The sequence below is a fragment of the Procambarus clarkii genome, chromosome 37 (assembly GCF_040958095.1).
Source record: "Procambarus clarkii isolate CNS0578487 chromosome 37, FALCON_Pclarkii_2.0, whole genome shotgun sequence".
Taxonomy (NCBI): Eukaryota; Metazoa; Arthropoda; class Malacostraca; order Decapoda; family Cambaridae; genus Procambarus; species Procambarus clarkii.
In genome coordinates this window covers 12113346-12135002 of record NC_091186.1, presented here as the reverse complement: position 1 = coordinate 12135002, position 21657 = coordinate 12113346, and the positions used below count along the sequence as shown (strand labels likewise).

General features: G+C 44.3%; 1 protein-coding gene across 5 annotated transcripts in view; it reads left to right on the top strand.

The window, feature by feature from the left end:
* Positions 1-11154: 11154 nt before the first annotated feature.
* Positions 11155-21657, top strand: part of LOC123765762 (serine/threonine-protein kinase Nek8) — a 54438-nt gene continuing 43935 nt past the window's right edge. The window contains exons 1-7 of one of the 5 annotated variants that reach the window (XM_045754490.2): positions 11155-11495; positions 12226-12479; positions 14202-14302; positions 16661-16840; positions 17287-17494; positions 19459-19615; positions 20131-20313. In XM_045754490.2, the coding sequence (XP_045610446.2) occupies positions 12230-12479; positions 14202-14302; positions 16661-16840; positions 17287-17494; positions 19459-19615; positions 20131-20313 (1079 nt within the window). In that variant the 5' untranslated portion in view covers positions 11155-11495; positions 12226-12229. Of the gene's footprint in view, positions 11496-12225; positions 12480-14201; positions 14303-16660; positions 16841-17286; positions 17495-19458; positions 19616-20130; positions 20314-21657 lie in introns of those variants that run through there. The other 4 variants (XM_045754491.2, XM_045754492.2, XM_069337133.1 and 1 more) reach the window with 4 other exon arrangements.

The window sequence follows — 21657 nt, the reverse complement described above, 5'->3', positions numbered from 1 at the left end:
TGATGGTTCTTAAGGTGGCGTTTGTGGGGCGTATACTCACGATGCACCCCTGGGGAGGGCCCGGCGAGATCAGCAATAAGTCTGTTGGGTGTCCTATCCTCTAATTGTGGATCCGTGGTGGGTATGGGGCCACATTCGTGAATGAAAGTCTTACCTCTCGTTTTCATGTCGATAAATACCATTCCTCTTATGACTTCTCAGGTTCGTGGGGTGGGCGACCAAGCTCCCGAGTCGGACTGTATTGGAAGATCGGGCTCTAGCTCCCACTACAATGGGCCCAGACCTAGCTCCTCCTTTGACCTTCCTGACTACTCCCCTCCCTCCTCCGTGGTTGGGTCGAGCCATACGCCCCCAGCGGTGACCACCTCGTCCCCTGGCGTGGCTCAGTCTCTCACTGTGACTATTGCACCTTTTAACCCCTCTCTGGGGATTCTCAATGCTGTCCCGCCACGGCTGCATACTGCACAATCCCTTCCCATACTAAAAGGTACCAAGCCTTGTTGCCCGAAACGCTATACTACTAGTGGCTTTAGGTATTGTATGTACTACCTCTATCTTTAAATCAAACAGAAAGTATTTTGTATTTTAGATTTAGTGTTAACTAACAGGGAAACGCAAATTAATGACATCGAAATAGGGAGTGAGCTAGGGAGCAGTGATCACAAAGAAATCAGATTTAGCATAGAATGGAATAGACCAGTAGGAGAAAATTCTGTTAAAGTGCCAGATTTTCGAAAAGCTGATTTTAATAGCCTAAGAAATTTTTTGGGTCAAATTGATTGGAAAGGCTTGGGTATGGGGTGTGGGCCGGTCTTGGAGCGAGACATGAACCCAGCGATAGGTGACTTAAATGGGGATTTCGATGTGGATTCAATATATAACTTATTTAAGAATATTCTAAACAAAACACAGGAACGTAGTATACCATACAAATTGAATAGATCGTATACTAATGACCCAAAGTGGATAACAAAGAATTTGAAGAACCTTATAGGTAAAAAGAGAGCTTGGTACAAAAGGATTAAAAATGGGGAGGTCACTTTAGAACAGGAATTCGTACAACTGGTTAGAAATGTTAAAAAAGAGATAAGGAAAGCAAAAAGAAACTATGAAGTTCGCATAGCAGGGCAAGCAAAGACAAATCCTAAAGGGTTTTTTCAGTTATATCGTACTAAGACTAGGGAAAGGATAGGTCCATTAAAAACTGAGACAGGTCAAATAACAGATAGTGATGAAGAGATGAGTAGTATTTTTAATAAATATTTTGTATCTGTATTTACTAAAGAGGAACTTAACAATATGCCTTCAGCCGAACAAGTCTATGTGGGTGGGGACGAGGACAGGTTGACGAGTTTAGCAGTTACCAGGGAGGATGTTCTTAAACAAATAGTAAAACTCAAACCAAACAAATCCCCAGGGCCGGATGAAGTGTTTGCTAGGGTGCTTAAAGAATGCAAAGAGGAGCTTTGCGACCCACTGTCAACCATATTTAATAAATCAATAGAGTCAGGCAGAGTGCCAGAGTTTTGGAAAGTTGCTAATGTGATACCAGTTTTTAAGAAAGGAGATAGATCACTTGCGTCTAACTATCGACCAATTAGCCTAACGTCTATTGTGGGAAAGTTACTCGAATCTATAATAGCAAATAAAATTCGTCTTCATCTTGAAAAACATAAATTAATAATTGAGTCGCAACATGGTTTTATAAATGGCCGTTCATGTTTAACAAATTTGTTATCTTTTTATTCTAGCATTGTTGAGGCAGCTGATAGTGGTAAGGATTGCGATGTTGTATACCTTGACTTTAGCAAAGCTTTTGATACAGTGCCACATGAAAGACTGATTAAAAAAATAGAGTCTCATGGTATTGGGGGCGCTATATTAAGCTGGATTAGGGCATGGCTATACCAAAGGAAACAGAGAGTTAGTATAAATGGAATCAAGTCAGAGTGGGAAAATGTTGTAAGTGGAGTGCCTCAAGGCTCTGTCCTGGGACCTCTGTTGTTTATAATATATATAAATGATTTAGATTCAGGTTTGAGTAGCAACATTTGCAAATTTGCCGATGATACGAAAATCGGTAGGGAAATTAATTCGGAGGAGGACTCACTATCACTTCAAGTTGATCTAGATAGGGTTTTGAAATGGTCTAAGGATTGGCAGATGCAGTTTAACGCTGATAAATGTAAAGTTCTGAGGTTAGGTAATGATGATAGAGTTACAAGATACGAGCTAGATGGTGTTGTGATTGCGAAGTCGGATTGCGAAAGGGATCTGGGAGTTATGATTAGTAAGAATTTAAAACAAAAGGATCAATGCATAAATGTTCGTAATAAGGCAAATCGGACACTTGGATTTATTAATCGCAGCGTTAGTAACAAGACACCTGGTGTGGTTCTCAAGCTATATCTTGCTCTAGTTAGGCCCCATTTAGATTATGCAGTTCAGTTTTGGTCGCCATATTATAGAATGGATATAAATTCACTTGAACGTGTCCAGCGTAGGATGACTAAGTTAATTCCCCAAATTAGAAATCTTTCATATGAAGAAAGATTAACAAAGCTTAAGTTGCATTCACTGGAAAGGCGAAGAGTTAGGGGTGACATGATAGAGGTTTACAAGTGGATGAATGGACATAACCGGGGGGATATTAATAGGGTATTAAAAGTATCAACACAGGACAGAACACGAAACAATGGATATAAATTGGATAAGTTTAGATTTAGGAAAGACTTGGGTAAATACTGGTTCAGTAACAGGGTTGTTGATTTGTGGAACCAATTGCCGCGTAACATTGTGGAGGTGGGGTCCCTCGATTGTTTCAAGCACGGGTTGGACAAGTATATGAGTGGGATTGGGTGGTTATAGAATAGGAGCTGCCTCGTATGGGCCAATAGGCCTTCTGCAGTTACCTTTGTTCTTATGTTCTTATGTTCTTAGAATTTTTGTACTGTAACTCTGCAACTATGTATGTACTTTTCCAAAGTAAATTATTATTATTATTTGGTCCTGCTTCGTGGGCTAAATACTTTGATCTCCCTCTGGATTATACACCTTCTGACGGTTCTCACTCCATAAACACCTTGTTGATTCGGTAGATGCCTCGGTTACTTTTAACCCCACCCATTTAGGTACACGTGTCGTCGCTGCTCCTTCACTGGATGCAGCTACCCGCTTCGCCACATTGTCCTGCATTGGGGAGACCTCTGTTCGGGTCTCCAAAAATGCTCGGTCAAATGCTAGTGTTGGCACTGTTTTCCTCCCGCACCATGTTGTAACTGGTGTTAGGGACTTAAAAGACTGCCATGAGGATATTAAACATATCCTCGAAACCCAAGGCCATCCTGTCCTCCAGGTAGACACGTTTACTCGACCCCCTCGTGGTCGTCGCCGTCAGCAACTTCGAGTTGTGAAAATCACCTTTGATAGTAGGACCCTTCCACCCTGTATAATTCTTGCTGATGCCAGATGCTCCGTTCAGGAGTACATTTCCTCTCCTAGACTTTGCAATAAGTGCTGGAAGTTCGGGCATGGTGTCCTCAAATGCTCAAGTACTGTGTATCTATGCCTCATGTGTGGGGCCGATGATCACTAAATCAGAGTGCACTTCTTCCTAGGTTCGGTGCCTCAATTGCGGTGAGACCCACCAACTTTCTCCCGCTCGTGTATACACTACAAGCCGTCTTCAACTTGAAACACTGGGATTGTTTGCCTTTTCCTGAGGCGAGACGCCAAGTTCGCCGTCTCACCCCTTTCGCTGGCATATCCTACGCTCGCGTGTTGCGTACGTTCTACCTCTCCTCGTCCTTCCCACCTTAGTGTCACAACCGTTTCTAGATCTTAGACCCGGACACGCCCACCACCTCCTCCATTGTTCCTTCACGTTCTGTCCCGAAGGGGCACTCTCCTGGTTCTCTATCTGAGGTTTCCCCCTTCCTACCCAGTCTGCCATATTTCCTGTGTCTTTCCCCAATCCTTCTTCCCATCCCTCCTCCCCCCTCCAGTCTCTTGGCCCTCCATGCCGCCTGTCTGTCCAGGCTGATGTCCATCACCCTCCCAGCAATCTTCATGTTGTTCACTCCCGTTCATCTTCTGTTGAGACAATTGAGTCTCGCCCAGTACGTTGTTGCTGAAACACCTGTCTCTTGAGTCAGAAATGTAAGCCTGGCTCCTCTCCTTCGTCCTCCCCGGCAGGTAAGAAGGCGTCGCTTTGTTCCTCACCCCCCCCCCCACCTCTGACTCGCTCCGTCCCCTTCCATTTAGGTGGTCGGGCCCCCTGTCCCAGCTAAGGAGGTTTCTTTAACCCCTGATTCCCTCACAGTTGCTGCCCTTGCTGAGGTGCACTCCCCGGTTTCTGCCCCCCCCCTTCCTCCTGCTGTCCTTGACCTCCCCTCCCAATTGTCTCCTCCTCCTCCGGACCCTACCCGTCCGCCTCTGGTATGTCCTCCCGCTCTCTTCACTCAATCCTTACTCAGTTTACCCATGCCCCCTAACCCTGATTTTATTGACCCTGATCCTGAGCTTATTTAATATACTGTGTTCTTCTTTATCTTTGTTTCTTCATTGTTCTCTGTTGCTGTCCTTTCTCTTTTCGATAATGTCTATTCTTCAATGGAATATTCGTGGATTTTATGCCAACTTCCATGAACCCCAACTTCTGATTACACAGTTTACACCACTTTGTGTTTGTCTCCAGGAACCAATGCTTGGTGCTCGTCCTGGACACTTTCGTGGTTATTCTTTTCTTTCTCCCCCTCCCAGCTCTTGCTGGATCCCATAACTCTACTGCTCTTGATTCGTACTGATATTCCCTTCGTCCCCCAACTGTTTCTATTGCCTATCCATTGTTCTGCTGCCCGTGTTTTTGTGAGTAAATGGTATACAGTCTGTTCCATTTATCTCCCCCCAAATGTCCCGCTTTCCCTTTGTAACGTACGTTTATGTTACGTTGTTGGGTTGATTAGATACACAGTGTTTAATGAGTTTCATATTTATTTAGTAGTCCTGGATACAGCAGTGTCGTAGACGTTGAGGCGAAGCCTGGAGCAGAGCAGAGAGCTGAGTGAGGCCGGAGTCGTAGAGCTCTATGTGGGAGAGCGTGGCGGCTCGATTGAGAATTGTGTGTCTGAACTCAGGGAGCGAGAGCTTGGCGGTTCGATGTGGTCGTAGTCTGCTGTCTGCTCTGTGTCGAAGCTGTAGCGTCTTGGGTCGATTAGGACTGTACACGCCGAGTGCTACATTGTTGACTGTGGAAATTGAACTGTCTTCTATTCATCGTTGCTTATATGGTGATTACACCTCAGCTTCCTTCAACAAGGTGAGAAGAGTATTACCTGTAATTGGAGAAAGGATTGTAGCTTCTGTAATTAGTTATGTTATTAAAATAATGAGATAATGGGGCGAGTATAAGATTAACTCGCTACACCTTCCTGATCTTAAGCACCTCCTGGACTCCTTGCCAGAGCTGGTGCTCCTGTTGGGTGATTTCAACTGTCGACATTCCCTCTGGGGTAATGTTCTGACAAACACCTGAGGCCGCCTTTTCGAACCGTTCGTCCTCTCTTCTTCCCTGTCTAATGAATTCTGGTGAGCGCACCCATGTAGACTCTAGAACTCGCACGCTTTCCTGTCTTGATATTTCTCTCTGCTCATCGTCCCTTTACTTAGATCTCATGTGGCGGGTTCTTGATGACCTCCATAACAGTGACCATTTCCCCATCCTTATTTCCTTTTTCTCTTTTCACCCTCCCTTCTCCTTCCCTAGGTGGCAGTTTACCAAAGCTGACTGGAACCTATTCACCCTCTGTGCTACTCTCACTGACCTCTCCTCTCTGCCTCTTCCTCGCGCCTTTCTCTTTTTTTCATGACACCATCTTCAATGCTGCCCTCCGCTCTATTCCTCGCTCTACCTCCCGGGACACGCGGAAGGGCGTTCTCTGGTGGAATGCAGACTGTGCTCGGGCTGTCCACTGTAAGCGTGCTGTCTGGAAGAAGCACCGACGCAGACAGACGGCTGATTCTTTTATTTTATTTCGGAAACCAAGTGCGGTGGCCCGTAGGACCATCCGTACAGCTAAGCATGAGAGGTTGGACATCTTACATTTCCATCATTACGTCTGATACTCCTCTAACGCAGATCTGGAAGAAGATCCCTCAAGATTGCGAGTAAGTTCGTTCCAGATATCTCGCCGATTCTTCACCTCCGTGGTACTCTTGCGGCGGATCCAGTGCAGGTCGCGACCGAACTGGGTTCCCACTTTTCTCCTGTTAGCTCTGGTTCTCATCTTTCTCAATCCTTCCTTCCTTCGTAAGCCCGTTCATGAATCTCATCCCTTAGATTTCCGCGCTCATCTTCGCCTTCCCTATGATGATCCCTTCTCTCTCTCTGAACTTCAGTCTGCCCTGACCCTCTGCGGTTCTACGGCAGCGGCTCGGATGACATTATGAGATGCTTCGCCATCTCCTTCCTTGCACGTCTCGGTATTTACTGAGTCTGTATACCCAGGACTGGGAGTCGTCGTCAGTCCCTGAGGACTGACTCGATGCCGTTGTACTTCCTATTCGGAAACCAGGGTCTCTCGAGACATCCCCTAAGGACTTCCGCCCTATTGCCCTCACGAGTTGTGTCTACAAACTCTTTGAGCGTATGGTAACTGTTCGTCTGATGTGGTTCTTGGAACACCATCACCACCTCTTTCCTTCTCTATTTGGTTTTCGCAAGTGCTGCAGCACAACTGATGTCCTGGTAAACTTGGAGGTCTATATTCATACTGCTTTAATTGCTGCGAAGACCTTCATTGTTGCTGTCCTTTTTGACCTGGAAAAGGCTTATGACACAACCTGGAGATACCATATTCTATCCCAACTTCGTTCTTTTGGCCTTCGTGGTAATCTCCCCTCTCTTCCTCTCTCATCGTTCCTTTCGAGTCTTGCTTGGTACCACTCTCTCTGCCTCTTTTCGGCAATACAAAGGTGTACCCCAAGGTAGTGTTCTGAGCACTACTCTTTTTTTCTGGTTGCCCTCAATGGTCTTCTTTCCTCCCTTCCTTCCGTCATTTTCTCCTCTCTTTATCTCAACGATCTTACTCTTTGCTGTCGAGGTGATGATTCGCCTCTCCTTCAATTTGCGATTGATGCTGTGTCGTCTTGGGCCATCAATCATGGCTTCAAGTTCTCTGTAACTAAGACTTGTGCTATGACTTTTACTCGAAAGCATGTCGTCCTTTGTCCTTTTTTGTCACTTTATGGTCATCCCCTTGTGTACAAAGATTCCGCGAAGCTTTTGGGGTTAATCTTTGACACTCGTTTGTCTTGGGCGCCCCATATCTCTTACCTCCGAGCTGAATGCTCTAAGGCCCTTAACCTACTTAAGGTTTTGTCCCATACCCATACCGCTTCTTGGGGAGCGGATAGGCACACGCTCCTCTATTTGGACTCCTCTCTCGTCCTGTCTAAACTCGATTATGGTTGCCCTGCATACTCTTCTGCTTCTCGATGATGAAGATTAAGCCACCCAAAAGGTGGCACGGGCATGAATAGCCCGTAAGTGGTGGCCATTTTAAGCCATTACCAGTATCAAGAGCTGATACTATAGATCTGTGGAGGTGCGAATGCACCCTGCATGATGGGAGATGTTTCCCTTGTGAATGTGTTAAGATGAAGATGAAGCCACCCAATAGGTGGCACGGGCATGAATTGGTAAGTGGTGGCCCTTTTGAGCCATCACCAGTATCAATAGGTGATACTGGTGATCTGTGGAGGTGCGTCTGCACCCAGCGTGACGGGAGATGTTTCCCGTGTTTTAAACAGATGAAGAAGATGAAGATGAAGCCACCCAAAAGATGGCACGGGCATGAATAGCTCGTAAGTGGTGGCCCTTTCGAGCCATCACCAGTATCAAGAGCTGATACTGGAGATCTGTGGAGGTGCAAGTGCACTCTGCGTGACGGGAGATGACTCCCATGAATGTGTCCAAGATGACGATTAAACCATCGAAAAGGTGGCACGGGCATGAATAGCCCGTAAGTGGTGGCCCTTTTGAGCCATTACCAGTATCAAGAGCTGATACTGGAGATCTGTGGAGGTGCAACTGCACCCTGCGTGACGGGAGATGTCTCCCGGACCAAGTGTGTGGTGGTCGTTGTGACCAACCTTGTAGTCTGTGAGCTAAATGAGTAATGAGCTAACCCGTTGTTTAAGTTAAGTTAAGATGAAGCCACCAAAAAGGTGGCACGGGCATGAATAGCCCGTAAGTGGTGGCCCTTTTGAGCCATTACCAGTATCAAGAGCTGATACTGGAGATCTGTGGAGGTGCGAATGCACCCTGCATGACGGGAGATGTCTCCTTTGTGAATGTGTTAAGATGAAGATGAAGCCACCCAAGAGGTGGCACGGGCATGAATAGCCTGTAAGTGGTGGCCCTTTTGAGCCATTACCAGTATCAAGAGCTGATACTGGAGATCTGTGGAGGCGCGACTGCACCCTGCGTGACGGGAGATGTCTCCCGGACCAAGTGGTGACCAGATGGTCCTGATCAAGATTGATTGATGAAGATTAAGCCACCCAAGAGGTGGCACAGGCATGAATAGCCCGTAAGTGGTGGCCCTTTCGAGCCATTACCAGTATCAAAAGATGATACTGGAGATCTGTGGAGGCGCAACTGCACCCTGCGTGACGGGAGATGTCTCCCGGACCAAGTGGTGACCAAATGGTCATGAGCTCTGCTTCTCCTACTCTTCGCCGTCTTGATCCTTTGCACCATACTGGGTTGCGCCTCAGTTCCGGTGCCTTTCGTTCAACTCTTACCCTCAGCTTGTATGCTGACACTGGCTTCCTATCTCTCCAGGACCGCCGTGATCACTACTGTCTTCACTATCTTGCACGGTCCTCACTTTCGCCTCTGTCGTACTTTGTCTTTTACCCCTCCTGTAGTCCCTGTTCCTCTTCACCACCTTCCTCTTTCTGTCCGTTTGTCAAGCTTACAAGATTCTCTTTCGGTTCGTATTACCAATGTTTCTCCTCGTATTGGTCCGTCCTTGCCCCCAAAGAGGATCCTCCTTCCCAAATTTTGTACTTCCCTGACCCGCATCACTAAAGCTTTTACCCCTTCTACAGTTCTGAAACGCCTTTTCCTTGAGCACTTTTCTTCACACTTTCACTCCGTTTCCATCTTCACCGATGGGTCTAAGTCTGCTGACGGTGTGGGCTGCTCTGTTGTTTTTCCTGACTATACTTATATGTGTCGCCTTCCTCCGGAGGCTAACATCTTCACAGCAGAACTTTATGCTATTCTCTATGCTTTTCGTCTGCTGCTTTCTCGTTGTCAATCCTCCATTGTGGTGGTAGTTGACTCTCGTAGTGGCCTCATGGCTTTGGGGTCCTCTAATCCGATTCACCCGGTGGTCATCGAGATTCAACATTGGCTGTTTCTTATCTTCAGTAAATTTAAGGCGATAGAGTTTTGCTGGGTTCCCAGCCAAGTTGGTGGTGGTGGTGTTGATTTAGGGGCGACGACGATCGTGGGATCGGATGCGCCCCAGCGTACCCGTTAAGGGTGAATCGCGAAGCCTGGAAAGGTGGAACGCCAAGCCAAATCACAAAACGAGTGACGCCAAACACTAGAAACTATTATGCCATACGACAAATAAACGCACAGTCAGGCAGATGATTGGGGAGTCCCAGGAGTCCCTCAGGGTGACAAGCACCGGTCCCGCTCCACACAGAGAACACCAGGTAGCAAAACCAAAACTCTGCCCCCAACTAAAACGCAAAAAGTCATCCAGTGTCCCCCGGCAGAGCAGAAGCCGGCCGCCCACCACGATTGAGGGCACACCAGGAACCCACCAAGACCCGCCAACCCCCGGCACCTCTCGGCCAAGCCGGCATCCGTCACCCCACCGGGAGAACCAGCCAGTACACGTCAAAAAAAATCTATCAACAATCCTGTGACCCAAGGCGATATGTGCGCCAGGCGTCGTACAATCGGACCGCTGAAAAGGGATGTCAAACGGCAGTAGCAAAGCCAAAACGCGAAAACAAGACATAATCAGGCGGCACCCAGGCGGAGGTGATGTCCAGACGTCCGCTCGGCTTGAAGGTTGAACCAGGAGTCAACCATGTTGGTGTCTACAAATACAAAAATACAAGTACTGTACAAATACAAATATTTATTCAGGTAAAGTACATACATACACCCCCTTGCTCTAAATGTCACAGTGAATACTGAGCAAAATAAAGTCCATCTTTGGCTAACTGCCAACAAACACCCTCAACATTGACAAAACTTTCTATATTTTGTGTGGCAATAAATCCTCAAATCAAATAAATCGCATGATAAATAATACCCAAATTTGTAACAAAATAGATGGCAAATTTCTTGGCGTTCTCATTGATTACAAGCTGAATTTACAGGGACACATTCTAAATATATCAAAAAACTTTCAAAAACTGTTGGTATTCTTTCTAAGATCAGATATTACGTACCTCGCCCTGCCCTTTAATGCTCTATTACTCCCTCATCTATCCTTATCTTAACTATGGTATTTGTGCTTGGGGTTCTACTACGCAAAATCAATTACGTTCTCTAATTATTCAACACAAAGCTGCTATTAGGACAATATCCAACTCTGGCCCCAGACATCACTCAGTACCCCTACTCAAATCTCTGTTATATGTTACATATAACGCGACGGAAATCCAAGAAAATGGTAGAGGAGATGTCGAGAAACAACCGACCAGCCCGAACTCTATGGGCATGTAAACACGAGATTTGGCACTCTCTCATAATTCTTACAGGGCATCAATTATGCAACATCCTCAGCTCAAATGTGGGCTAAAATTAAAACGATCTCCAAACCTAACACCCCCTTAATTTGCTCATCACTCCCCAACAGCTTATGCTGACACGCTACTAGAACAGTATGCAAGCACCAAGTATGCATTTCACCCAGCAAAAATCTATCAAAATAACTTTTTTTATTATTATTTTTTAATTAACAAAATTAGGTATACACAGCAATGTGCTGCTACTCTATTTTATATGAGATGTTACGTAGTGTAGATCAAGAACTAACTATAGGTTCAACTATTATTCCCATCTCACAGGATGGTTAGTCATACATGGAATCAGGGGAGAAATTACCAGCCTCAATTAAAAAAACAAATCAACTATGAATAAAAATCAGGTGAGAACATAAAATGTAAGGCTGATCTATTAGCCCCCATTAGCAAAATACAGCCCAAGAATATCTGACAACACTGAATTCGCTTGGATACCGGTGACGTCATCTATGAACACACGTGACGTCATGCTTGGTAACCGATGTCAACAAACGGTTGCTAAGTAAACCATGCTGGTCTCAGGCTGCTCCTTCTTAGGAATTCTCTGCAAAAAATGTCTCCGCCGCCAGTAGCAGTGAGAATTGTGCCATTAAGAACGAGAGCCACGTGAAGACGTGACTTAGTAATCAGATACGAATTAAGAAAGAGAGAGACAGGTGAGAAAATGGGAGTTATTGCAGCATTTTAGGACCTTTTATTTCTTATATATAAATGATTTGCCAAATATCTCTTAACATGCTTAATCTTATACCATTTGCTGACGATACTATCTTCATCTATTCAGACCCCAACACACACGCTAAATAATAAGTAATGTAATGTCTTAGAACATAATAACAGGATAAAAACCCATACTAGTACTTATGTATTTGTGCTTTATGTAAAGATTTACACCGTCTCTCACTCTCCTGAGTGCTTTGTCGAGGTCTGAGTTTGTGGTTAGGACGAGACTTGCAGCTTAACTACTATCCTGAATCCAATCCTCTTATCCTTCTTGACATGACCATGTCACCCCTTTTTCTTAACTGGCGATCTACCTGTGGTGATGTCTTCTATAGAATTATGATCAGGTGCCCTTTCTGTCATCTTGATATTCTGAGCACTGGAATTGTTATTAATATAGTAGAGGTGTTCATCTGGATGCTCTCCCTCCTAACTCCCTCCTTACCCAAAGGAAAGTGGCTTTTGGGACTACTCACATGCATCCATTTATTCAGAATTAAATTTAGTTCAGAATAAATGGACGAACGTAAGTAATCCCAATAGCCGCTATCCTTTGGGTATGGAGGGAGTTATGAGGGATAGCATCCATATGAACTATTACTCTATTAATAGTTCTTCTATTAAAACTAGATCTATAAATGTGACCCTGTTTTCCATTCCCAGCACCATGACGCTGGGGCAGGAGGCACCAGTCACCCCATCCTCCCCTGGGCGTCAGGGCACCCCAGGAACCGCCTCGGTGTCATCATCAACATCGTCGGAATCGAGGGGAAGCAAGATGTCCCAAAAGGAGCGATGGCGCCTTTTGCTTGTGTCATCAAGGGCTCGTCATGTGGGACCAATTGCACAGGCTATTCTTCCGGGGGTCCTGCTTGTCACCTTCAAGTATGAGACCTCCACACTTGACCATATCCTAAGTGAGTTGTGGTTGGAAAAGGGAGAGAGAGAGAGAGAGAGAGAGAGAGAGTGACAGTGAGAGAGAGGGAGGGGGAGAGGGAGGGAGTGAGAGGGAGAGGGAGTGAGTGAGAGGGAGAGGGAGTGAGTGAGAGGGAGAGGGAGTGAGTGAGAGGGAGAGGGAGTGAGTGAGAGGGAGAGGGAGTGAGTGAGAGGGAGAGGGAGGAAGTGAGAGGGAGAGGGAGGGAGTGAGAGGGAGAGGGAGGGAGTGAGTGAGAGTGAGAGAGAGAGAGAGAGTGAGAGAGAGAGAGAGAGAGAGAGTGAGAGAGAGAGAGAGAGTGAGAGAGAGAGAGAGAGAGAGAGAGAGAGTGAGAGAGAGAGAGAGAGAGAGAGAGAGTGAGAGAGAGAGAGAGAGAGAGAGAGAGAGAGAGAGAGAGAGAGAGAGAGAGAGAGAGAGAGAGAGAGAGAGAGAGAGAGAGAGAGAGAGAGAGGGGGAGAGGGGGAGAGGGGGAGAGGGGGAGAGGGAGGGAGGGAGGGAGGGAGGGAGGGAGGGAGGCCTTTAGGGAAGGAAGGACGGTTGGTCAGTCGGTCAGGATGGGTGCTGGCCGCTGGAAGCAACAGCCTGTTGGACCAAGCTCTCACAAGTCAAGCCTGGCCGAAGTAGAATAACTCCCAGAACCCCATCAAGCAAGTCGGTCGGTCGGTACATAGTGATCTGCACTCTCACCTATACTGCATTACCTTCATTTATGTTTAGTACAGTATTCAGTTTTAGCATTGGCTAAGAATATTAACATAATGCAACATGTTATAATTTTAACCACGATTATACATTATACATTAGCATATTTAATGCCTTTAACCTCCTCTCGTAGCTCTTGTCTTTCAGTCCCGGAAGTCATTTAGTTGCATGTCTTTGCACCTTTTCCAGTTTGTTGATGTGCTTCTTAAGTTATGGGCACCATACAACTGCTGCATATTCCAGCTTTGGTTTCATGAAGCTGGTTTCTTTATGAAACCAAGAAACCACTATGAAACTGTTAACAGTTTCTTTAAAACTGTTAATAGTTTCTTTAGTATCTTTTTAGTATTTCTATAGTATTTCTTTTTCTTTAGTAGTTTCCTTAGTATTTCACCATCCATGTACAGTATATATAAATTAATTAAATAAGTAATTATCAAACGAACGCCCTAAATTGGAAAGAATATATAACACCAAATTTTTTAAATACAGTAGTTTTATCAAATTTAAACTAACTTTAAATATGGCTTAAAACCACATCTAGCTCATACAACAAATCTGCAAATTAAATACTGTACTAGTATTGTAGTAGGCATCCATCAGTCTCAGGAGACTATGGAGTTGCGCTCTGGTTGTCAGTCTGAGGTGGCCTCTCCAGAGCGCAAAGCCAGAGTAGGTTGATATGGTGGAATAGCTGTCACCCATGCAGCAGGTCCTACCTCTCGATGGCGCCGAAAGCTTCCAATGGAAAGCCAAACGCCAATACAATTGGTTCCAGTGCCGTCGCAGGAACTGTCAGAATGAGGTTTAAGGCAACAACGAACTGCCTTACGGGCTCCAACTTCGGAGTTGACCTCGAAGTTGGTAAAAGAAGGCACATGGTCTCCAAACAAACTATAATGTACTAATAAACACCAAAATAACTTTGAAGAAAGGTGCAATCCTGCTCCTCGCTACTTACTCTTGCTACTCAGATGCTTACCAGAGTCTCACACCTTTCCAGGTCAGGTAGCTACTGCTCTAGCTGGGAGAAAGGTGGAAACTATTGGAGTGGTGCTGCACGGTTCAGAGGTGCAGCTTCACCTATGTGGGCCAGGGGAAAAGGTACATATTTACTCACCTTCTTACAATCTATCATTAGAATAAATTATAAGGCAGGTTGATGGATTGTAGATGGTAATGTAAAATATCCACTGAGGGCTGATTAAAACCATTTTTTACCCTCTGTAATCCTTTTGCACTACATTTTAATTAAGGTATGATTATGGAGTGCACAATCAACTAGCCCCTACTGGTGGAAATAATCAAATCAATATTTACTCACCTAGTAACTCTTGGACTCCTTCCTATTAAATGTTAATTACCAGTAGTTTGTGTGATGCAATCCTTAATCCAATGAGCATATTTTACCTAATGCCTTTATAGTGAAGAAATACTGTAGGGTGTTCTTTACTTCTCTTGCCTCAAGATAGAGAGCTATGCTCAATGTCCTGTCTCTCTTGTATATTTTATTAGTGTTAAAAGTCCACTAGTTATACCCATCCTCCTGAAGCATATATAAACCATTGGCTTCCCCCTTCCCCCAAAATGAGCATATTTTACCTAATGTCCTTATAGTGAAGAAATACTGTTAACACGCTTCCACTACACATAAGGGGCATAATTGGCCGACCCCTCACAGTGTTCGAGAGAGAATTGGATAAGCACCTCCAAAGGATACCTGATCAACCAGGCTGTGACTCTTACGTCAGGCTGCGAGCAGCCGCGTCGAACAGCCTGGTTGATCAGTCCGGCAACCAGGAGGCCTGGTCGACGACCGGGCCGCGGGGACGCTAAGCCCCGGAAGCACCTCAAGGTAACCTCAAGGTAACCTCAAGGTAACCCAGATAAATCTGGGCAAATGACATTGATGTAACACTGAATCAATGTTGATAATGTTGATCCTATGTTGATTTAACGTTACTCTTGCCATTTTTGCTCGCTGGGCATATCTTTTTTTATAAAAAGTACTTCTCTTTATTTTTTCTGCTCCTTTCCTTTAAGAGTTTACAACTGTGACCTGTCATGTTTTGGTAATTTATGGTTTTCAAAAACGTTTTCCAGCTAGATAATGAAATCACGAGAACATGATGAAGCATTTGTATCGGGATACGAGGGTTGCCTCAGGATACGGGTTTGTTGATACGCGTACGGGCTGACCTAGCACGTGGTGGCACAGCGATCGCCGCTCAGTTCACCAGTGCCTTGCGCCCAGTGACTATCCCGCCTGAATTCTTCACAAGGATTTACCATTTATTTTTTAAAGTTTTTGCTATTTGAGCATAAAATTTGTTATAATATACATAACAATGCATCCCAAGAAAGCCAGTGGTAAGAAATCGCATGTGAGGATGACAATACAGGAAAAGGAAGAGATCATTCGGAAGCATGAAAATGGTGCACGTGTTGTTGAACTTTGTAGGCAGTACAACAAATCCACGTCAACGATATGCACTATACTTGCCAAGAAAAAGGACATTATGACATTATTATATATATATATATAAGTATATATTTACTATATACAGTATATATAAATACACAGGTACTATATGAAAAAATCATTTTGAGGCAGTAGAGTGATTTGAACCAATGTTCTGGTGATTCCCAGACACTTGCCTTAACTGACTCGGCCATGATGGTACAAAGGTCCACCAGCCCAGAACTCTACTGAATGCACTGGGAGGTTTTGGAGGCTTCAAACTGGAGCCCAACCAGTGTTTTACAGTCAACCCGATCACGCTCTGGCCTACGGTAATGGCGTTCACACTCTTATGAAGGGTTACGCAGGAAGCATGCCCAACCATTTTTACTTCACCAGGGAATCAAACCCGGGATCCCAGATTTTGAGTAAAAAACAAAGCCGACTGTGTTTGTGTATGTAATTACCAAATTGTAATTATCTAATATTTTTTCAACTAATATTTTATTTGCAGGAAGTAAACTATGCTTGTGGTGACTTTTCTTCCTTGTACATTTTATCATACTGATTTTAAATGTTGTGGTTGTTCTTGTGTTTAGCATAAATTTAGTGATTTCATTGCATTCTGTACAGTTGGAAGAGTGACCTGTAGAACTCATCTACTGACTTGTAGGGCTGGTAGACTGACTTTTTCAGCTGGTAGAGTGACCTGTAGAGCTAGTAAACTGTAGGGCTGGTAGACTGACCTGTATGGTTGATTAAGTGACCTATAGGGTGATCTGTAGAGCTGGTAGACTCTCCTATATGACTAGCAGACACTCCTGTAGGGCTGGTAGACAGACCTGTAGGGCCAGTAGACTGGGCTTTAGGGCTGGTAGACTGATCTATAAGGCTTGTATACTGATCTGTAGGACTGGTAGACTGACCTTTAGGGCTGGTAGACTGACCTGTGAAACACTCCACAGCAAACGTGTGGCTGATGTGCATGATCTGACATACAGGTGTTGAGTGTGCACTCAGCGGCCGAACAAGTGTCAGTGAGGGAGTTCCTGAGTACGCTGGTCAACGCCCACGTGGATAAGACACTCATGAATGCTCGTCTTGATTTCCTGGCCGCCCACCCGGCCCACGATCCGCAAAATGGCCACACCATTGCTGTCACGCTCCATGAACTCTTGCAGGTAATGCGGTAGGCAAAGATCAGGGTAGGAAATGAAATGTAGGTGTAATACATTTAGCCTCTTCTCACAATCCAGCCTTACTTGATCTCTTTCTGACTTACTGGACTTGCTTGATTTCTCTTCTCACACCCTGAACTTGCTTTATTTCTCCAATCACACCCTATGCTTGCTTGATCTCTCCTCACCCTGGACTTGATCTCTCTCTTCCCACACTCTGATCCTGTTTGATTTCTCTTCTCACATCCTGACTTTGCTTGATCTCTCTTCTCACATACTCAGACCTTGCTTGATCTCTCTTCTGACAAACACAGACCTTGCTTGACCTATTTTCCTCATTTTGACCCTGCCTGGGACCTTGACTCAGCTTGATGTCAGATATTTGACCATATCCAACTCATATCCCTCTCAAACATTGGCTATCTCTGAGATGTGTTTTGTACCTTCAGATCCCAGTGACACTGAGCAAGGACCTGCAGGGATCGGGCGTGGAAGTAGTGAGGTGGGGCCCTGAGGGTTCAGTCCCTGTTACTCTCGGGGAGCTCTATTTTGACCTGACCAGGCTCAAGGATGCCCTGAAAATGGCAGGCAGTGGGGCCAAGAAACGGGTCAAAGATCTGGATCATGACTACGAGAAGATTAGGCTGGTGGGCAAAGGTGAGGAGGGGGGCAACCACACTCACTCGCATGCACACACTCACAGACATAGGGTCTTATAGCATAGTAGGTATTATGACATTGGTTCTTGGTTGTGAGCCAGTGTCTTTGGCTTGCAACCAAGAGATCCAGATTCAATCCCTGAGCAGGATGGAAACAGTTCAGGAAGTTTCCATTTACCTGATGCTGCTGTTCACCTAGCAGTAAAATGGGTACTTGGGAGTTAGAGAATAATTAAAGTTTACATCCTGAGGAAGGTCAGTACATAGTTGACCTAAGAGGACCTCAATAAGCCCAAGTAAAGGATTCCTCTTTCTGGCAACTGGAATTGCATGCAAAAACTGCAATGCTGAGCTGCAGAAACTGACCCACATCCCACGGGATGTAAGGAAGAATGATGTAAGAGATTACATAGGGTACAGCAAGAAATTAGCATTCAGCATTCATAACAGTTGGTTGGACCCTTAAAAGATGAGACCAACCAAGTTATAATTGACAGTAAAAGAGCAGCCAACACACTGTATGAATACTTTACATCAGGGTTCACACTAGAGAGTCTAGACATCATCTCAACACTCACACAAATGTTTGAAGCAGGTAAAGAGAATGAATTGAGGGATATCCCATAACATGCAATGTAATCAGGAAAAGCATTGACAAACTAAAAGATTCAGAAGAATCAGATGTGGATGGAATCCAATCCAAAGTTGTTAATGAACTGGCAAATGAACTGTGACCTCATTCAAAATCATTCCTGAACTAAGTCAGCTCCCAAACCAGTAATGGTTGAGAGCCACAGGGCTAACATCACTGCAGACCAGACATGACAGGGCTGGTCTCATTGAAACTTAAAATATTGAACAATTTGGAGGATGTTGAGTCAGACCACTTCCTCAAAAGGTCAGATGTAACATGGACATGGAGCAACAGATAAGCCACAATATCGGACAGAAAACAATAGGTGCTTTTCACCCATAGGGTTATAAATCCATGGAAGGAACTGCCTACACGCTGAAACCATAAATGCCAAAACATTGCTGCAATTTAAGATCCAAATTGACAAAATCATGAGTACAAATGGGGGACTCTTGACAAGCTGCTGGCTTTCTGTCCTCATCAAGGCCACTAGAGATATTGTGGCTCTTCCTTATAGAGGCATAAGGAGGAACAGTAGAATTAGGGCACATGGATGGGAATTAGAGGCATAAATGAGCCAAAATGATGTCAGGGATTTGAAACATACTACAGTACATATTTATTTTTCCCCAGAGTCAAGGGTAGGAAACATGTTAGGTTAATGAGGTCCCCCTAGGCCAACTATTGATGCAACCCATAACAGTTGCCTAACTCCTGAGTACAAGCCCAAATGTTTCTGTCCTTCTGTGGGCATTGAACTCGGGATCGTTCAGCTATAGCCTGGCTACACTAACCACTGAACCACAAGGCGTAATATATAGTAAAAGATCTGAGAGAATCAAAAGTCATTACAGCTGCAGAGGTGGGGTTCAAGAACTGAAGCTCAACCCTTGCAAACTCAAATAGGTGAGTGCACATATGTACTTAAACACAAGCAGATGCAGACAAGTTCACAAAAACAGTGAAACTCATTCTAACTCGGCATGCTACAGCAAATCATAATACAGTACAGTACAATGCAACACAGTGAAGCATAATGTATCACAATGTAGCCAAGCATAATACAACACAACACAATCATGCATAATACAACAGGGTACAGCCAAGCAGAATACAACACAGTTAAGCAGAATTCAATTCAGGCCAATATTATGCATTATGATGACAATAATTCACTTCCAGTATAATGATAATGTTAACTTTAAAGATGATGATTTTTTATACTGTCCGTATGTTGCTTTTGATAGTAGGCTTATGTTGGTCTTGATGATGATTATAACAACTATGTTGGTGACAGTGACAACTCATGGTGGCATGCATGCACATAGGGGCGTTTGGTAGTGCTATCCTGTACCGACGGAAGGAGGACGAGACCATGGTCGTCATCAAGGAGATCAACATGCTAGAACTTTCAGCGTCCGAGCGGCAGATGGCCCTCAATGAGGTCAATGTGCTGGCCATGCTTGACCACCCTAACATCATCAGGTCAGCCCAAGTGTTAAATGGCGCTCAATGTGGTCATAGTGCCAGACATACTCAACCATCCCACCATTGTTTGGTCATGGCCATCCCACATTCATGTTTACTTGTTTCTTTAAGATAGAGTCTGCCAGTAACACTCAAGAATAGTGTGGAGGAGGACCTTTAACAAGCCACTGACTTAAAAGGTCCCAGGTTCCATTCCCACAGCAAGAAAGAAAGGGGCATTTTGGTTTGTTTCCTTACACTTTACACCTCTGCTCACCTAGCAGTAAATAGGTCTCTTGGAGTTAGACAACAGTTGTGGGTTGCATCCTATGGAAGGTCAGTCATTAATGTAGCCCTTGAGGGACCTTGATAAGCCTAACAAACTTCCTGTTCCTTGACAATAGGAAACCAAACTGTTATTGTAACAAAAAAATATACATTAGACTGACACCAACCTAGTTATCAACAATATTATCATTTGAAGAAAAAATGATAATACCAGCATTTGGGTTTATGTTTTTCTCTGTCTGCAGTTACATGGACAGCTTTGAGAGGGACACAGTACTGTGTATCGAGATGGAATACGCTGATGGGGGGAGTCTGGCACAGTACCTGACACAACGGGTCAAGCGAATAGAGGAGCGAGAGATCCTCATCTTCTTCCACCAGATTACCTCTGCTCTCAGCTACATGCACCAGCACCACATTCTTCATAGGTGAGTGTCTGTGAGGGAGTGAGGGAAGGTGAGTGAGTGGGAGAGTACACAAGAAAGGTCATTAAATGAGATCTCTTGATATAAGTTTCTTTTATATTTTTGGTTCAGTTCATTTGTTATCTAAAATACTTGCTTTGTATCCATATTTTGCTTTTAGTAGATACATTTACATGTTGAATGTACGAGTTGTGACTTTAAACCATAAACAACAACAACAACAACTTATTTTGTGAAAACTATGGTATCATTAACATTGAGTTCTACCACCAATGCATAATAATGTATTGCTAATGCATAGAAGCTGCAGTGTGAGAAGTCTGGTATTTGCTGCCACTGTTATTATAATTATATGCAGATTGAGTGTAATACTGATGCAACAATTTCTGCTGAGGTTTAATGCACCTCACATCCATCCTGTGGGGGCTAGTGGAAAGGTTACAGAGGTTCAAGAACTGAACCCCACAATTCATTTGGATAAAGTTGCTATTTTGATAGGCTAGTTACAAAGTTTAACCCCTGCACTGCGCAAAGCGCCTTTAGGCGCTCTGAGAGTTGTGCTATTTTTTTTTTAATTAGGCTATATTTTAATGTTTTTTAATGTTTTCATTACTCTGTGTTTTTAAATGAAAATAGTTGAGTTTGGAAACATTTTGACATTAAATTTACCTGAATATTTATGTAAACAACTAGAATATGTCCTTGACAATTGCCCCAAGAAGTTTTTGCCGAAACCAGGTGCGCAGTGCAGGGGTTAATGTTTTTTTATAAAACTGGATTCAAGGACTAGACCACAAGAGTCTCTAAGATAAGCCAAGGAATTTACATTTGCAGTAGGCTGCTTTTGTTGGTGAAGAGAGCATCATCACTGTATAGGCCAAATAGGCCTTCTATAGGTACCTTCATTCTTATGTTCTAATGAAATTGGGTGGATATAAATGGGAGTTGCTTCATATGGGGGAATAGGCCTTCTGCAGTTGCCTTTATTCTTATGTTATTATGTTCTTTAGTAGGGTCCCTTCATTGTTTCAAGCTTAGGTTAAACATATATATGAATGAGATTGGGTGGATATAAATAGGAGCTGCCTCGTATTGGCCACTAGGCCTTCTGCAGTTGCCTTCATTCTTATGTTACTAGTAGTAGGCATCCTTCAGTCTCGGGAGACTATGGAGTTGCGCCCTAGTTGTCAATCCTGGTGCAGCGTCTGTTGTGACTGATGAGGCCAATCCGAGAGTGGCAGTCCTTATGTTACTAGAATGCATCTATACCGAGAGATAGATACTGCTGCTACATTAATGTTTCAGTATTTGCCTAATACTGCATTTGATGATCTTCATATTCCAACA